At 36.3% G+C, this 13502-nt stretch overlaps 1 protein-coding gene across 1 annotated transcript; it reads left to right on the forward strand.

The window, feature by feature from the left end:
* Window positions 1–986: 986 nt before the first annotated feature.
* On the forward strand, window positions 987–12814 carry LOC100369086 (aldo-keto reductase family 1 member B1-like). Its single transcript, XM_085507621.1, has 9 exons — window positions 987–1128; window positions 5088–5255; window positions 7533–7649; window positions 9691–9768; window positions 10239–10355; window positions 11304–11410; window positions 11735–11900; window positions 12029–12111; window positions 12611–12814. The coding sequence occupies exons 1-9, from the start codon at window positions 1060–1062 to the stop codon at window positions 12672–12674; spliced, it is 969 nt and encodes a 322-aa protein (XP_085363747.1). The 5' UTR covers window positions 987–1059; the 3' UTR covers window positions 12675–12814.
* Window positions 12815–13502: the final 688 nt, after the last annotated feature.

Genomic DNA, 13502 nt, shown 5'->3' on the forward strand with positions numbered 1-13502 from the left:
TCCCCTCGGCCACAGGGCATCCCCCAAAAAGGATGCTTAATAACCAAGCTTTTTACGTGCAGAGAACATGAAACCCGTCCACGCGATCCGCGCCACACAGCGTGGCCAGAATGAGGCAAAGGCCTTCAGATCTGGCTGTAGTAGGATGGTGAAAGTAATGGTACAGCATTGTAACAGTGAATAAGTACTGAGAAATAATAACTTGGAACACTACGTTTACCTAAAGCCGCCCTCGGCGTTTATCAATCTAATAAAACTCGCAAATCACGGCGTAAATTGCCCGGAGGTAACACTACAATACATTTCCTTTTACATTCCCTTGTTTTACACAACAGTCTTTGTGCTGAGGCAGTGATTGTTCATATTCATCACCAGTTCTCTTGTAGATACATTGCTTTAACCGCGAGACAGATCCCTGGTAATCACGCGACAACGGCTGCACCGATTGGCTGATCGCATGTTCACACTGCCACGCCTTAGAGTTTGATTGGAGAGTTTGTTAGAGAAGGTGACAGCGAGGCGTTACCTCAGCTGACCGTTTGGATGAATAAAGCTGGACTAGATTTAATGAACTTTAGGTCGAACCTGGTACCTGTACATGGGCTGTAAAGGGGTCAAAGTTCCCTGTACACTACAATAATTCGTAACAATTTGTCTTATTTATTGATTTTATGTCAACATTTACGTTGGTAAAAAATATTCATGTGTCTATATTCTCTTCTATTAACAGAAACACTGAAGTCGTAATTGTATTACAAATGCCTCCGTGACATCAAATGAAATCTTCATTGCTTATATCACCAGTTGCATTCCCCAACGTTATAAAACATTGCTGTGTCATTGCTAGGGTTCAAGTATGAGTGGTGGTTTCAAAGTTAAATTGTGAACAGAACTGCATGTAACGATCAAAGTGCACGTATGGTTATCTTTTGTTCTAATCTAACTAATAAGTAACTGAGGTCAGTGTACAATACAATTCAAAAGGTGTGGGTTGGGCATTTCATTTTGTGATGGTATTTTAAACGTTGCAGGAAAGACTGTTAAAACCCTTGCTCAATTATGGCAGTCCCGTTTCAGAAGCTTCCAAATGGAGCAAATATGCCAAGACTCGGTTTTGGAACCTGGTTGGTAAGTTAAAGCGTTAACTCTGTTAACACTGTAGCGTATAGTCTCGATTACTGTGACAAAGTCTACGACGCGGAGCTTTTCATACTACTCATTGTCCATCCTCGTCTGTCGTCTGTAGTATGTAGTTTTTACATTTTTGTCTTCTTTTTCAAAACCGTTAAACTAAATGCTTTCATATTTGCAACATCGGTTCTTGGGGTAGTCTTTTGTCAGATTTGTTCATTTCGTGTTGATATCTTCAATTCTCTAATTTTGATGAATATTTTTGTCATTTTTGGTAAAACGTGATATTTCCAATTTCTTGTTATAAACCGCAAGCCTGATTGCTTTGATACTATACATATTCTTCAATTTCTAATGATATCTTCAGTTTTTAATTTGAAATGTGAATTGCTAACAGCGGAGCTATTTCAGCCGACAAGCTGCTTGCAATATTAATACTTAACTATTTTTAGAGATCATTCATACTTGTCACGTGGTACTGTATTCATTCTTATGACCATTTCATAACTTTGATTTGTCCGTTCCCGACGTCTTCCCGCGACATGCGGCAGTAGGCAGTACATATTCTGAACGCTAATGTCAGCCCAGATAAAATCACATTAATTTCAATATTCGAGTCGAAACACTGTCCCGGCGACGATCCACGCCCTCATCGGCAAAACCCGTTTGTAGACATATGATCTACGTTATCAGCCTTAGCCTCAGTGAGGAAAGCTTTCAATTGCGTTCAGGCGGTGGGATGGGTAAAATTATGCTGGCATTGGGTAAGACATGGAAACAAATAAATAGAAGAAGATTATTTAGCTACATATACCGGTAGTAAAATAGTGCATATTTCCCCTGGGCAAAACCAAATTACGCAACATAGGACCAAACATAAACCCACGTAGAAGCATCGGTCTAATCGCATTGAAGCTTGCCATTGATCTGTGGTAGTTGTAGCGAAATGTAACAAATTGAAGAAAGTATAAAAGTACACAAATAATAACGCAATAAATCGTGATTTATTATTGCTGACATACTGTTATGACATTCGTTGAATGGTCTTATTTATGGTTTTTAAATGTAAATATTTGACTGTGTATAAATGATTGTGGTAAACATTGTCACGGCCTTTTTTACTCAGTATAGTAACTAGGAAGGTATACATGTTAGTTGTCAGAGACAGCTGCGTGGGTGGGCGAGATCGAAAAAGACCGAGCTCGAGCCATCCCATTAGAGCGCGTTCGTTCCATTAATATTAATAAAAAAGAGTTTCAAAATAATAACAAGATATATGTAAAAATATTATAAAAAATAAAGCGTAACTAGTATTTAAATGTCAAATAAACTTTTGCGTTGTGTAAATATAATTGGCATGTCCTATAATTATGCCAGTATCTTTGCTTGAGAGTATATATGGGAATTTTTATATGTTTTTATTTTTGGATGAAAGTAGTGTCATAATTTTTGGGATTGAGTTTTCCCTGTGTGTGGTGTTATATTTTGGGCAATTCAATAGAAAACACCAATTCGTCATTTTTTTGAAACGTTGTATTTTGGGCGGAATGGTGAGGTGAGAATTTACACGTTTCCCATCGAGAAAATCAACAAGAAAAAGTTAGGATGGACATTCTCCTTATACCGCCATACCGTAGATTCCTACGCGGAACAGTTGTCCTTATTTATAAAAGACAAATTTAGATTTGGACAAGTGCCGACAAATTAAAACTGGCACAGTACTAAAACTTTTTAAAGAACCAGATTCCGGGCCAGCTCATGTTCACCGCGCCGGCTTTCAAAAAGAGAGAAACGTCGGACAAGTGTTTCAAATGTTTTGGGATTCTGGATAACGTTTTGAAGAGACCATATAGTGTTATGTAAGAGATAGCAATGACGTTATGACATTGACTAAATTAGACGACCACCGAAGGTGACATAATTCAATGCGTAATGAGAAGAACATAACATCGATATAATCAGGAAATAGTTTTATGTTTATGATGTTCAGACATCGTTCATTCAGATAGCAACATATCAGCAGTACACCCAAGTAGGCTGTTGAAGAATTACTTGTGCGTACTTCAAACAATAAAATACTGATGAAAAGTTGAATATCCAGAGAATGAAAAGTGATATAAAAAAAACTGTAAATTGCATTCTCCTACATTTGTGGAGCTTTTTCTTGAGAGTTCATTATGTTGTTTGTTGATAATTGAGATTTATTACATATATGCTATAGCTCCCATGTCAAATCAAGTAAATACAGTGACGTACAGGGTGGTTTGGGTCATACTGGCCTGTAAGAGAATGAAGAGCGACTTGTCTCTAAAGGAATGAAAAGTTCTCTTGGCTGATTAAATAATTGAAGTGCTCAAACGATACCAAGGCATTGTATTTTATATATTTTATAGCTTTGATGTCAAATACCCCGGGGGTCAAATCAATAAAATACAGAGACGTTAGTACTCGGTCCATGTCTTGACATAATCCGTTTTACTCTGCCCGCTAACAGTGCGAGCGCGTATGGTGTCAGGGAAGATAGAGTGAATTAACAGTGTGTCGATCAAAGCTGTCGCTTTTACAAAAACTGTCTCCGAACGAGCAATTCTTTTCGTAACGGTTAGGAAAGTGACTAAAGCTATCGGCAGTTGCCGTTATATCTGTATCCAGCGATGGTCATTTGATCACACGTCTCGCTGATTTGATAGCATGACATTGCCACCTGGTCGCTGAGACCGCTCTCTAATGGAACGAACGCGCTCTAATGGAATGGCTCGTACTAGGTCTATTCGCGGAGATCTGCTCACCAATCTTGCGGTCCGGGCATGCTCCCCCTTAAACATTTTGAAATATAGACCCCCTGAAACGCTATTTCCTGCATCTTGAGGGGAACATTTTGCTGACACAAAAAGTTTCAGCTTGATTTTGGAGGGGCAACGCCCCAACATTTTTTCCGAGGGGGCGATCGCCCCGCCTGCCTCAGTGCCGCCACCACTTGTTTTACGTTATAGACATTGGATACAAAGTCATTTTAGTGCTTAGCTCGAGCAAAACGTTCGCACACACTTCGTTAGTAGTGCTAAGAATCTATACTGAGTCTTAAAAAGCTAAGCTAAGCTAAGCGTTCATATACGTTTTTACATCTTCGCCAGCCAAGGAACGTTTGTTTCGGGTCACCCCTCCAAACTAACCCTTGGCAGATTGAACCACTGCAGTGTGTATTTAATGGGCGCCCTTAACGACAAGGAGGGGAGATGCGACAAAAATAAACAGCCAATCAGCTATCTTGAATCAAAATACAGTAGAGCGGATTTGTTTAATAGGCTACCCAAGCAGAACAGATCATACAGTTTTTCAAGATAAAAAGCCTCACCGATCACCAAAACCATGCAATTGAAGCATTACTAGCTGAAAAAAGATGATTTTTTGCAACGAAGACAGGGAGTGGCAAATCAGGAAAATTGTTCAACAGATCAACTCTTGAATGATCAGTCGAGTAGAGTTTCTGAGATTTGAGTTGACAGTTTTATTACTTTGTTAAAACATAAACACACTCAACACGCTCGGTTACCAGAAGTAACCGTGCTACACGTCGCCATTTCCGACATCCCGCACGGGTTGATGAAGTCGGCACCAAAAAACCGTGCGATTGGGACGATGAGGTTTTCATTGCACAGGCTAACGTTATTGATCGTTTTTGTTCGCGAACGCAACTAAGAAGAAAAATACACATTTCTGATAGGGTGATTTAACTCCCTCATTGTGTTTAAGACGTCGATAGATGACGCAACACAAGAAAGGTTTAGTAAGTCAATGGGACGAAACCAGTAGGATACTAGAACTATCCGTATTTGCGATGAACTAGTTGTTCTGCCACCCCACGAGTTTGTGAGAAATAAATGTGTTCACTATATATCCGACTTTTTGATAAACACGTAACCTAGCTGTATATTGTCACACTTGCTCTATTTCAGTCTAAACCAGGCGAAGTCACCGACGCCGTTAAGAAGGCTATTGACATTGGTTATCGCCATATTGATACTGCGCGTGCTTATCAAAACGAGAAAGAAGTGGGCGTGGCACTGAATGCAAAGCTTACCGACGGCACTGTGAAAAGAGAAGATTTATTTGTAGTCACGAAGGTATAGCATACACATAATTTCACCTTTCATGTAATTCGAAATTTTTATGACGTAAATGGGTGACACGAAGGCCAATCAAGGCGACGTTCATCAATGAATCTTATAAAATTAATCGATAAATTTTTCCAAACAATTGACAACGAAGCTAGTTTTAGTTGCTAGTAAGAACGTAAATGTCTCAAGAGTTGAAAACTTACAATGTTGTCATCATAAATTGCTAATTCGGCTTCACATTTAGTACGAACTTGAACAACTTTATTATTTGTGAGTGAAACATGAAAGTCATCACCAATAGCCTTTGCTTTGTTTTATTATATTTAAGTTTTTCAATTGGCAATCAATGAGAAGAAATGCAAACTTAGTGAAGCTGACGTGTTAATTTGTTCTGAATATCATATTCCAAAATTAGTTCAAACTTATTTAATTAGTTAGAACCAGACTTTATTATAGTAAATTAGTTTGAATTTTGTTTTGAACTCTATAGTGTTAGATTCATCACTAATTTTAGTTAATGTGAATAATCAAAAGCTGTACCAGAATTACCATTCATTTTATTGCCAGTAATGAAATCACAGTGCAGAAGCTAATTATTCTTAATTGAGTTTAGCGTTTGATATTACTTTAATATTTGTGAGCTAATATCAATAATGAGAAGATATCTACCAAGTTCAGCTCTAGTCACTGCTTTTGGATAACATTTTAGATAAAATTGTCTTCAGTTATTGAGTAAAGTTTGAAAGTAAAACCACCCTATATATCATATATAAAAAATGAAATGATTAGGATTGTAATTGTGTATCGCTAAGTGTTTGTTTTAATGCACCTATTGTACGCATTGTTTTCTTGACTAGATTATCGATGGCAATTGTAAAAGTACCAATACTTTGAAAAGTAGAAACAACTTCAACCTGCTGGTTTCCCAGATAACATTTGCCATCTATCTATCTTCCCATGTTATTATAAATAATTTTAATTTTGTTATTAAATCCAAATCTCCACTTGTTACAGTTGCTTTCAAACAATCATGTAGCCGTACCTGCGTTTGTCAATATCATCTGCAAAAAGTAGACAATAATATTGGTGCCATTAAGACTGACAAGCTCTGATTTCTTTAAATTATCAGATAAGCCATTGAAGTAGACGTTACATGCCAAATACCATCATATGCTTTACGTATGCTAACAAAGCAGACATAAGATAATTCTTTCCAATGCTATTAGTATAGTTATTGCTAATTGACTTGAGGATGAAAATGTTATCTGTTATCTATGAACATTTTAAATCATATTGTGAATAATGCTGTTGAGATTTTTAGATGTACAATTAGATGGGGATACCCCCCTGTAATTAATATCAGAAATGTTTCCAGATGTGTGAACAGAAACTATATAACTTGTACGCTATTCTGCTGGAAAACATCAATTTGATAACATCTGATTGAATAATTTATTAATACAAGCTAATAATGTTTATAAGGAGTTGAACATTTCATTGATAATAGAATCAGGTCCTGCAGATTTACCAACTTAAGTTTTTTGATAGCTGTAATGATTTCGTTTTCAGTTAAATTGTTTATCAAGTTGTGGATTACAGTTTTCTACATTATCAGGTTTTGGTCAAATAGAAATTTGTCAAGTTGTTTAGGCTTTCACGTGCTTGATCTAAATCACAGCAAAACTTCTATTTTTGATCTTTACCATTGCTTTTCCTAGCTTTAATTTTAAAAAAAATCACATTGAATGGTGGGATAGCTTCATTATCCTGATTATAAATTAAGGCTTTCATTTTTAGTTGACTCTTCAGGGTTAAGCTGTGTAATGAAATTAACTTTATAAATATGTATATAAATATATTTTTTGTATGGATTCAATGTAATGTCAGTTTTGATTGCTAATATAGTGAACAATGGTCAAAGTGTATTAACTTTCAAATAATTAATCTGTTTGAGAAGTGATTTTTTTACCACACAATAATCCACTTGACTTGCCCTATGTGACTTTTCCTGACAAGACTCCCACGAGACTAATCATGTCAGTAGTAATACAAAAAATGCACAGGTGATGTCCACACGTATTGTTAACAACACCTGGCTGAATTTTCAGAATTGAAGGCTCAAAGAGTATATGCATATAATTACCAGGGAAATATTGTTTTGGAAACTTCAAAGGAAATAGCACAGGCTGGCATCTCCGAGTTGCAAGTGCTATCTAGCTACTGTTGATGTTCTGGGCAATGCTGTACATATGAATATTAGTTGTGTTTTGTTGTGTTAAACAGCTGTGGAATGTAGACCATCATCCAGAAGACGTCAAGGACGCCCTTTTGACTTCGCTCAAAGATTTACAACTGCAATATTTAGATTTGTATTTAATTCACTGGCCAATGGCATATGTAGTAAGTACAATTATATAATTTATTTCTCAAATAAATAGCTCGCGCCAATGTAGAAGTGAATATAACATAACAGCAGATGCACGGCATAGCGTAATATTTTTTTGTTTTTATATACTTTTTATTAGGCGCTTCATTGATACATTACATTGTTATGAAATTACATTGGATTGTTCCTGTAGTCTATTATTCATATATAGTAATACTTCTTTTTTTATGATACATATGGTAACAAAGGAGACCACGTTTTTAGATGTGAAACCATCTCACGTCATCTGTTATGAAGATGTCCTTTCCTTCGAACTTGTTGTTCTTAAGTGTGCCTGGAGCTGCAAATAATATTGATCTTGATACACTTGCGTCAACAAATGTTACTGTTATGCGTCTTACCAGACCGCAACGGAAACGAAGGCACTCTATGAGCTCTTTGAATGGCCACGTGGTTTTCGACACCTCTGACCTTCATATGATTCAAGACGAATTTCTTTATAAATTCTGAACACGATTTCTCGTGTTTTTCTGCTCCTTCTGGGAAGTTATGGAAGTTTAAGTTCATTCGTCGCGATCTGTTTTCCAAATCGTCGTTCTTGTTTTCTGAATCACTCAGTCTGGTTTCAATTTCCCAAACTTTTAGTTTCAGTTTGTCCACAGGGAGCCCAGGAACTATAATCAACTGTAATACGCAGTCTCTATGAGCGGGGGGGGGGGGGGGGGTATCGGCTGGTATCTAGTGTAAGAAATAGACAAGGGATGAAGGCTCACATTTTTTAAACTCGAAAAAACAGACGAAAAAAATAAAAAATAAAATCTAAAAAAAATACCAGGTTGAAGAATATTAGTTGCTCCTTCGAATTTCGCCAAAGCCTTACCTACATTTTACCGATATCTGCAGAATAAATCAAGAAAACTACACAAATTTACTCCATTTTGGAATTCCTAATGGTTTGCCCGAACGCATGGCACAGTTGGAGGCGTGGCCTGTTCAGCATTTGTCAACAACCAATCGCAAGACTGGTTACGAACCACATCGAGGTCACGACTAGGTTAGCCTTGCTCAACTGGTTCGTATTACAGTTGATTATAGTTCCTGGGCTCCCTGTGGTTTGTCCACCATCTTGTCACGTGTTTCCCCGCTGTGGTCTCTTTTTTCGATATTCTCTACCTGTTCGTAGAAATGATTTAATGATTCTTCTAACTCTGAGACTTTGTGCTTTGTCTCCTCAATCTGCCGATTCATAGGTTCAATCTTGTCTACTGCCTCCCTTATCGAGAAAAGCAATCTCAACATCATTTCCGACCGATCCTTACTGGATAACTTCATTGCCTTTTGGAGGTCGCCATCTTGTAATTAATTTATTTTATTTTACTAACATTTTATTTTTTATCTCTTATGTATTGTATGTATTTATGTTCCTTACCATACAAAAACCCTCTGAAGGTTTTTTTAGTAGTGTAATAAAGTTATTATTATTTGATTCTGGCCTTCCGCACTTTCACTGGATGCCGATAGCATTTCGTCCACTTTCCTGTCCTGTTTCTCGGCTCCCTTTGTTCCATCTGCTTTCATGCCAACCCTCGGTGACATATTACTTCCATATTTTCCTCTCGGCGGGTTAAATTTCTTCTTTTTTTTTTAGCCGTCCGGTTACGATGTTACTCTAGTTAACGCATGCGCAGAACCCTAGCGTAACAATTTGCACGACATGATGCCTGGAGCTAAAGTTAGCTCCCCAACCAAATAAATGGATTAATAAGTTTTAAAATCCATTGTGTATACTGGTGCCGTAAATTGGTTTAGACCCAGGTTCTCTTGAGTAAAAAACAAACAAACTGTCGTTCAATTAGAGTGGTTGAGAATATATTCGTTATTTGTAATGAAGCACATTCCTAAAATACATTGATTTAATGACAGGCAAATCACAATGCAATATCAAAATGGCGCATAGAAGTCGAAAATCGATCAAAGCAATAAATTATTAGAGAGGGACTGGAGATGTATTCACCATCACACCATCAGTTATTTATTTATTCCATTTATACTTAGAGAGGAAAGGGAATGTTTCCTAAAGATGAAAATGGAAAGATCCGTTACAGTGACACAGACTTCACTGATACATGGAAGGTAAGTATATTTCCTCGTATATAAATATCGTATATTCTTCCTGAAAACGCACCATTAACTGTAACAATATCTTCGTGGCAAATGAACGAGTATGTAATAATGTGCACCACACCACAAACCAATGTTTTCAAATACAACATACAGTTTGAAATCCAGGATACAAAAATGAGAAAACAAGCCGACACTTCGAAACCTTGAGACTTCTGATTTCAAGATGAGACCCAAACGAACAATCTCATAACAATCTCATAACTATGAAAACAATTAAAACTGACATATACTATAATCGAATATGACCACCCAAACAGGGATGCTTTCCAAATGAAGATATAAACCAACTGTCAGATGAAATATGTATGGCAATTCAAAGATGTGGTATGCGTGATTACATTATGTACGTATCAGGGACGGACAGTTTTATTTGTGTCTCCCCTCTAAAAATATGTAAACACGTTTCCTCTTTAATTCAGGCAATGGAATTACTAGTTGATGAAGGGTTATGTAAGGCAATCGGCTTGTCAAATTTTAACAGGAAACAGGTGGATAGGGTGAGCGCAATTGCCCGTGTACCAGTGTCTGTTTTACAGGTAAGTGAACAAAAATAATGTTTTTGTTCATAGGAGAAAAGGTACACCCAGTCGTACTCTTGATGTATACGTTTTGATAACGAGTCTGGCAATACGACAGTATGATATCATAACTAAGGGATAAAGAATTGTCAAACTTTCATTTTCATTTCATATTGTTCCACAACTTTAATAAATTTAGCAGTAAAAGACATTCATATGTAGACACATTCAACACATTTCATATATTCATATTCATTAGTATGAATGGTAACATGGTATTTACTATTCAATTACTATTCGGAGAGCTGTGTTTGTCTTTCAATGTATCTGTACAAACTCAATAATGTAACGTTGTAACTTATTTTCCAGAAAGTTACTCTAATTCAAATCGGTTTCTACAAAATTTAGAATGCAACTTGAACTCATTTCTACAATATTAAAATTGTATCTTTTAATTTTAATTAGAAATATTATCCGACGACCACATATTAAATTCCTTCATATCGCGTGTAAAGGTCAAACCCATGCGGCCCAAAAACGTAAATGTTTAAATGTATAGGTAGAACATAAGAAACACTTACTTCTATGCTATCGATAAAGAGCAATTGCTCGAAACGTCTAGCTATTTTTAATAGTTGCTTAGGACAACGATTACCAAATATTATCTTCTATATATCATATTTATCAGTCCGAGCAACGTGTATTTATTAACTATATTAATGAAACATGTGTGTATACGAGTCATTTTAGTATATCATTCAATAACTCAGATCGATAGATGTAATTGTGTACTGGATAGTCGCATTTAAAAAAATTGCACATGCATATATATACTAAAATGTGTTTTACACTAAGACTAAACAAGGAAGTTAAATATGCAAGTTGTTATTAATCGTCCATTAGATAATAAACTCAAAATATACTTGATTTGTAGTTCAAATGTTTATGTTACCTTGTATTTCACAGGTTGAATGTAATCCATACTTGACCCAAGAAGACCTCGTATCTTATTGCGAATCAAAAAATATTGTTATGACAGCATATAGTCCTCTAGGATCGCCGGCCAGACCATGGTATGTCAATGTGAATATATACATGATGTATACAAGTTTCATCGTAAATCCAATCCCGGGTTTTATTTATTTTTTCTTATTATCCTAAACTGAATAGGTAATTTCACGTATACTATCCTATATGAGTGGAAGTGGCAATTACAGCTTATAATAGAAATAAGCAAGGCTGCTATTCATACAAATATTATATAGCGGTGTAGAATCCATACGATTTGCCGAAGACAAATACATATATATTTGTCTTCAACAAATAGACCTATATATACATGTAGTTCTATTCAAAACACAATAGAAATGAGTTCCGTGTAATGTGTGATCTATTAGGATAAAAGAAGAAGATCCATTTCCACTGAAAGACCCCATAGTAGGCACAATTGCCAAGGCTCACAATAAAACGCCCGCACAAGTGTTGATACATTTCCAGTTACAAAGAGGATTAATCGTCTTGGCAAAAAGTGTTACCCCTGCACGAATAAAAGAAAACTTCGAGGTAAACCTTCGTCAATGTTTATTAGGTTATATTTTGTTCGAGCTCTGCAATGGATTCTTGTGTGGTCCACCATATCAACCTGTAAATGCGAAACAATTGGATGATTAACTTGTAGTTTGTCATTCAAGGTATTGGACTTTGAATTAAGTTCAGAAGAAATGAAGGCAATCAGTGGGTTAAATCGCAATTATCGTGGATGTTTACTGGAATGGTAAGCACGGATCATAACGATTTTAGCATCGTTTGTCATATGTATTTTGTTTGTTATATAACTGTGTGTAATAACTGTAATAACCTACCAGTTCTTCAGTATTAAGACTAAATCCATTAAATATGTTCACACCTCCACATGAAAATGAAACGCAAAACATGTCCAGTTCATAGCATTACTATTATAAATTACACAAATGATTGTCACGAGGTAGGTTAGCATTCGACCACATCTGTGATAAGAGGCACGCCTTATTCACCTCGTGTTGTGGGTTCTTTGGCACCCTTTCAATGAGAATATTGAAACAAGCCAGCTGGCGAGTTGATGGCCTTCGTACATACCAGGCCCGCTCGAACATAATGAACTCCACAGTAATTTCACACAAGATTGTACAACAGTTTTAGGATATCAATAGTACACAGGGCAATATGAATTAAAATTACTGATTACAACAAACTCTTAATACAATTCAGTAACAGCGTGTGTATTTCCTCAACAGGCTTTCGGACCATGAGCACCACCCATTTTTCAAAAATGGAGAACGTACTGATGACTGCAAATGAATTGTTATTGTGCTTTTTCTGTAGCTTATAAGTTATAATGTAATGTTAAGTATACCGCGTTATTGTAATTAACGAATACAGTGTACAGAAACAGTCAATACTAGTCTATCTGTTGGGTTTATTAAACTCGGTAGAATATATGTGTGTATTAATTATTCAGTACAATGTGTCATTGATGATATGTTGGGAGAGTGTAATAATTGTTGAAATATATTTGATTTTATTGAACGTATCAAACAAATGACATTATTGTAATCTGATATCTTGTTAACTGGAAAAGCCAATGTCAATGTAGTACAGACCTTAGCATATCAAATGAGCTGGCCAATATTAACCTCGTAGGTAAGAGAGGCATTATATAGTCTGGTAGAAAGCTAGTCCTTAAAGTCAAATTTGAGGCACATAGTGAAGTATGGGGCAGAGGAAGCAGTTAATGTATTTATCAAATACAAATAAGGTAATTGTTCTGTCAATACAAAGAGCTTGGCGCGCGTGCGTGTGTGTGTGTGTGTGTAGTGGAAGAAGGGGGTAGGTGCGTGTGTGCGCGCGTGTGTTCAGATTTTGCAATACAATATTTTAGGATAGATATCTATGACAATTCATTTAAATTTACAGTTAATTAAAACAATCCTACTGGCTGCCATACTTCTAATTCCGTGTCGCCCATGTGCTGTTTACTTTTAATATTTAGGATGTACCATAAATGAATGCATGTCCAAGTCAGATTCGAAGGTGGTTAAAGATCGTTGACTAGTAGCCATCTTGTTCGTTGAAAATATTTTCGTTCATATCAGGCACATACTATTCGCTAGAACTTTCCTACTGTAC

The sequence above is a fragment of the Saccoglossus kowalevskii genome, chromosome 14 (genome assembly GCF_978046115.1).
Source record: "Saccoglossus kowalevskii chromosome 14, keSacKowa6.1, whole genome shotgun sequence".
NCBI classification, from domain to species: domain Eukaryota; kingdom Metazoa; phylum Hemichordata; class Enteropneusta; family Harrimaniidae; genus Saccoglossus; species Saccoglossus kowalevskii.